Here is a 6,000-nt window from a genome sequence, read left to right on the forward strand (position 1 = left end):
GGCTGCGTGCCTCACCCTGGGAACACCGAGGCTCAGTGGCTTGTTCACCTCCCGCAGCAACTCAGAGGTAGAGCCGTGCTTGATGCCTGGATGCCCGCCATTCCCCAGATGGGGGTCCCTCGTTCCTTTCTCCATCCTGACCCTTATTAAGCACCTGCTGTGGAGGTGAAGCTAGCCTCATTAGCTGCTGTGGTGCAGAAGCATTCAGGAAATGCTTCCTGCCCTCAGAGACTGCCTGGCAGGTGGGGACTCCGGGGTATTTGTCGTGAGGATGAGGCAGGACCGTGGCCCCACGCACTGGCCGGGCACTTTCTGTGTGTGTCACCTCTGCTCCTCTGAGAGCATGCACAGGTGCAGTCAGCAGCACAGGTCACAGCCAGGAAGCTGAGGCTCCGAGGAGCACATTCGGTCCTGTCATTCAGTCAGCACTTACCCGGGGCTGCTGTCACCCAGGCTACTGTGTGTCCCAGCTGGTCCAGATGCTGGTGGTGCTGTGTGATCTCCGTTGCCAGGCCCCTTCTGGAAAGAGCTCTCCCCTGTTGGGAGGAGGTGGAGGACAGAGCCAGCGGTCAGGGGACCTCCTCTGTGAGGCAGCGACACTGGAACAGAGAGGCAGGTCCCAGGAGAGGCACCGCGGAGCCCTGTGGCTACAGCAGGTGCAGCTGTGGGGGCAGGAAGAGTGGAGGACAGAGCCAGGGGAGACACGTGTGGTGAGCTGAGGACGTTGGAGCTCACCCTGGGAGTTGGGGAGCAGCCACCATGAGGTCTGTCCTCTTGAACGGAAGGGCAGACCCATGGGACAATCATGTTTTTCTCCATTGCCCTTGGGTGCAGTGGGGAGGGAACCACGGGTTTAGACAGAGCTGAGGTTTCATGGGGTTTTGCTGTGCAGGTGTGAGGGAACCAGGGCGCAAGGGATATTCAGGATAACAAAGTGTGAGATCTAAACCACGGAGCGTAGTAAATGACAGAACGAAAAGGGGCAGCACCAGTGGCTGAAGGGCCAGGGGCACAGGGAGGCCTGTTGGAAGGGAAGTTCTAGAAGGAGGGAGGAGATAGGAGGGGGCAGGAAGCTTTGCACCTGAGCAAGGCCAGTGCCCCCAAAACAAAATGTGTGGATGGTCGCAGTCTGTGGGTGCAGAAAAGGCATGGCCTTGTGGGCCAGTGTGGGGCATGATGAGCCAGTGTGGACAGGAAGGCTTCTTCCAGGGAAGCCAAGAGAAGGGCCACCCACATGGGACGGGGCTGTGGTGGAGCCTGGTGAGGGAGCCTGCTGCTGAGGGGAGGCCCAGGATGCAGGCACCGCAGAGCCGGTTCCCTGGGACATGGCTCAGTGTGCCTGCCTTAGCATAGAACAGCCTTTTGGGGCCAAGCAGAGGAACAGGCCTGTTCTCCTGCACCCCACAGGGGGGCCCTCGGCCTGCGGGTGTCCAGCAGCACTGGGGAGAGGGGCTGGCACACTGACTCTGGGGTAATAACAGCAATAACCGCATGTGCCGATGACACCATGAACCAGGCCTGCCCCAGGGCCTCACTTGGTCCTCAGAAGGCGATGGGCAAAGGCCTGCTGGGATCTCTCCATGAGTTCGAATCTTGGCTTCTGCCTTTTTAGGCTCAATGCTCACTTCTGCAATGGGAACCAATTTCCCACCCTGCAGACAGAGGAGATGGCTTTTGCACAGTGCTGGTATGAAGCCGCCACTCTGCCCTGCAGGTTCACGCCTCAGTCCATTCCCTGAGCTCCTGTTTATCCTCAGGCCTCTGTGGAGGCAGTGCCTCTGCACCACCACAGACAGCGCCCTCCCTGCCCTGGGCCCCAGGGCCTCATCTGGGGATGATGGCGGAGGTTGCTGGGGAACGGCTCTCTGTTCCCTGGCATGACCTGATGGTAGAGCTTCTCTGCTGCCTCTCTCCCTAGGCTCCTGGCAGCCATGCCCATGCCTGGGACACCTACCCTGCCCTCCAGCCTCAGCCCAGGGCTGATGGACACCCCTGGTCCTATGGTGGGGCACCTGGCACCACGCGGTATTCAAGGCACACACAGGACCGAAGGTGTCCTTTAGATCTCGCTCTGCCTCTTAGGAGCCTCCCTAAGCCTCAGTGTCCTCACCTGTGAAACAGGGGCTGCAGAAATGCAGCAAGCCGAGGACCGTGTGCTCACAGCCCGGTGGCTGCTGCTTCCCCAGTGTTGTGAACACCATGGACGTCATTCCCGCCTTCACCATGCTGGCTAACAGTCACGCGTCCTCATCTGTAATGTGGGGACAGCATTATGAAGATCAGGCCAGATGAGGTCGCGGGATGCTCGCACAGTGCCATCACGGGAGGCACCGCGTGCCAGCCAGCACAGCCATCTTTCTTTCCACTGTGGGCACCCCTGCATCCCCCTCAGATTTGGGTGTCCTCAAACCATAGCAGTTGTTTGCTGAATAAATGAGGGTGTGGGCAGATTCAGCAGCCTCTTCTGCCAGACCCGTGGGCACTCCTTAAAAGGCCTTTCTGTAAGAGGTGGCACAGGGTGTCCACGTCTGACCCGTCATTCCCACCCCAGTGGGGCCGATGGTTGTAAATGTTACCCTAGAGGGTGGGCCAGGGTGTCTGAAAACTCCCATCCCCCCAAGTTGGCTCAGGCAGGTGGAGCACTCGCTCGCCCCGTGTGAGTCTCTTTTGGAGCAGTTTGCTGGGAGTCAGCAGAATCCTCACTGGAGATCTGAAACCTGCTGGGCGGCTCCCATGGGCTCTGTGATGTTTGCAGCTGTGCTGGGCAGTGCTCGCCCAGGCAGGCACCACAGCTTCTGTTCTACTCCCCTTCGTTAAGGGGAGCATGTGTCCTGTGCTGGGGAGCTTTGTCGCAGGCCTGGATCTTGCCGGTGATGCCCAGCAGGCAGGCACCACAGCTTCTGTTCTACTCCCCTTCGTTAAGGGGAGCATGTGTCCTGTGCTGGGGAGCTTTGTCGCAGGCCTGGATCTTGCCGGTGATGCCCAGCGTGTCTGTCCCTTGGCTTTAATCCTCAAAGAAAGGAGCACAGAGGGCCTCCCTGCGGGTATTTTGTGGTAATAAGGAAGCAGACTCGGGGTAGCAGCTGCTTTGTAAAGCAGGCACCACCTACCTCCCAGCCCCTCTCAATGGTGACATGGCAGCCTCCGCCTGGGAGGTAGGCAGTGCTCTTCTTAGTTTAAGACAGAGAAGCTGAGGCTCAGGGTGGAAGCGTGTCTGGGACTCAGCCTGAGGCCAGACTCAGCTGGGCCTCACGGAGTCGAGGGGTATTTATTTACCCAAGTGTGTGGAGCCGGCTTTGGTGCTGCCACCTCCAGCCTCGCCAACGTCCCTTGCACACGGACTGGCTTTTACCACGCAAGTGGGTGGGTGGGTGAGACAGTCGAGTTGTGCCCGAGAAGAACAGGGGCAAGCACATTTCATCCTCAGCTCATCTTCAGCTTCTCACACCCGGACAACAGCCGAAGGTCAAGGAGCATGCCCCTGGCTAGGCGTCCAAGCTGTGTCACTCCCTCAGCACCCCTTATCTGCTGAGCCTCACGTTTTCTCTGTAAATCGTGCGCTGACAGCCCATGTGTCCTGCCTCCTCCTCCGCCTCTCCACACGATGTATGCCCCTGGCTCATGCCCCCTGTGCTCTCTCTCCCACCCCTAGGCTACGAGGGCGTGAGCGAGTTCTTCACAGACCTCCTGAACCACATCGCCACCGTCCTGCAGGGCCAGAGCACAGCTACGGCAGCTGCAGGGGACGTGGCCCCGCTGAGGCACAGCAAGCTCCTGGCCGAGCCGGTGGGCGGCCTGGCGTGCGAGCGGACATGCAGTGCTAGTCCTGGCTGCTGCGGCAGCATGATGGGCCAGGACGCGCCCTGGAAGGCCGAGGCCGACGCAGGCGGCACTGCCAAGCTGCCGCACCAGAGACTCGGCTGCACCGCCGGCGTGTCACCCAGCTTCCAGCAGCACTGTGTGGCCTCCCTGGCCACCAAGGCCTCCTCCCAGTAGCCACGGAGCCGGGACCCAGAGGGGCGGCGCGGGGCGCGGAGCACACCCGCTGGGTCAGCAGCTCCCGACAGCGATGCTACTACTAAGAATCCCCAGTGATCTGATTCTTCTGTTTTTTTAATTTTTAACCTGATATTCTGATGTCATGATCTGAATGAGGGGTGGGTGGAGATGGAAGAGAGCACCAGGGGGTCCAGCCTTGGGGAATGGGGCTCCACCTGATCCCTGCTGTGCAGACGTCTCCACTGAGTTTACACACGCTTGTCTTTTCAACACTAGGTCTGAATGGGAGGTGGGCTGTGCGTGTGGCTGCCATGTGAGTATCTGTGCGCATCCCCATCTCTTGGTCTCCGTGGCCGCTGTGGACCATTCCTGTGGGGACGCACATGCCAGGTTGTGGGTGGCTGATCAGCACGAGTGAAAGTGGCTTCCCTTCTCCCTGACTCCCTGCTCCCGGACCTGCCCCTTGTTTTCCCTCCTACTGATTTCCACCAAGACTCTGTAAGCCCCACCCCTGCCAGGTGTGCAGCTAGCCCCTCCTTCCCCACAGCTGGAGGAGGCTGCCATCTGGGCTGTGCTCCCTCACAAAAGGGAAGGAAAGGAAGCTGGGTGTCCTCCGGGCCCTCCAACACATGTCCCACTTAGCCCTGCACAGCGGCCTCCTTCCCCCAAGCCAGCACTGCCACTCCCTGAAGAAGCCCAGGAAGGACGCTGCCTGGCTGGGAGCCCCGAGCTGATTGCACCTGTGCTGAGGATTTGTACTGTGATTTGGGCAAATCATTCCAGGTCTTTGGGCCTCTGCCCCCTCGTCTCTAGTAGGCAGTTGAGACCAGGGAGCACCACAGGGCTGGCTTTGTGCTCTAACCCCTGGGATGCAGCCTGCCTCTCCATGAAGCCACCCGGGTGAGGACAGGCACGGGCGCCTCAGCATGACTCCGTGGAGATCAGGGCCCTCTCCCAGTGGGTTCACTCCTTTTCACACCTGCTGGGTCTCTCCTCACCCAGCAAGCCTGGTCCACCTCTCATTGCAAGCCCCAAGCATGGAGCCAGCCAGGTACCAGGGAGCCACACCTCCTGCACACTTCAGACTCACCCCATTGCCTTGGCAGCAAAGCACTGGCTCTCCTGCCTGACCCCTGGCCCAGGCAGCCCCCTCTGCAGAGAGAAGGGTTGGAGAGGAACCTCCGTAGTCCCTGGAAGACATGGAGCGCTGGGTGAGAAGCATCAGGCCTCCCTGAGTATGGTTTTGTGTTTTAAGTTTACTTTGAAAAAGTGAAAAAGGTTTCTGGACAGTGCTCTGCCCAGTGAGACGGAGGACACTGGAGAGAATGCCGAGTGTCCCAAGAGAGGTCCCTGAGCCGGTGCGTGGGAGTCCTTCAGCCTGGCTCAGCCGGGCTGGGAGGGGTGCCCCCTTTGAGGAGGGAGGCACAGGGCTTGGGCGAGGGGCAGAAGCCATCAGAACTGCCCGGCTCTTTTGGAAACTGAGGACCCAACGACTAACCACGTTTACACGACTTGAGTGTTGAACCCCGATCAATGTCTGTACGTCGCCTTTCCTGGTTCTGACCCTGAGCCCCAGGGAAGCAGGAAAGCGTGGCCGGCCTCTTGCACTGCTTTGTCTCCAAAATAAACTACTGAAATCAAACCACATTTCACACGTGTTTACACATGTTGCTCAAGTTTGTTATGTCATTCTCCCAGTCCTTAAAAGACATTTAATAAAACAGCTTTACCTTTTAAAAATAAAATTTCAATCCCAGTCTGCCTCAGGAACCGTTGGGGGTGTGCAGTGTGACTCCTGGCCACACTGTTCCTGTACGTTTGTGGCCTCCGTGGTCTCGCTCGTCCAGGACCCAGACACTAAGCAACTGCCATCTGGTGGCACAGCCTGTGGCTGTGTCCACAGGCCTCCATGGTGGGGCGGGGGCGGGGGTGTGGAGGTGCAGGGCATTTGCATTTTCCAAGAGTGGAAGTGGAGGATGGAGATTGGCCTTGTAAAGGCCT

At 59.2% G+C, this 6,000-nt stretch overlaps 1 protein-coding gene across 3 annotated transcripts in view; it reads left to right on the forward strand.

The window, feature by feature from the left end:
• The window catches only part of ITPK1 (inositol-tetrakisphosphate 1-kinase), a 179,689-nt gene extending 174,043 nt beyond the window's left edge, over window positions 1–5,646 (forward strand). For all 3 annotated transcript variants that reach the window (XM_074393450.1, XM_010350552.3, XM_074393452.1), the window contains one exon: window positions 3,653–5,646. In XM_074393450.1, the coding sequence (XP_074249551.1) occupies window positions 3,653–3,996 (344 nt within the window). In that variant the 3' untranslated portion in view covers window positions 3,997–5,646. The remainder of the gene's footprint in view (window positions 1–3,652) is intronic.
• Window positions 5,647–6,000: the final 354 nt, after the last annotated feature.

The sequence above is a fragment of the Saimiri boliviensis genome, chromosome 2 (assembly GCF_048565385.1).
Source record: "Saimiri boliviensis isolate mSaiBol1 chromosome 2, mSaiBol1.pri, whole genome shotgun sequence".
In the NCBI taxonomy this organism is placed as follows: domain Eukaryota; kingdom Metazoa; phylum Chordata; class Mammalia; order Primates; family Cebidae; genus Saimiri; species Saimiri boliviensis.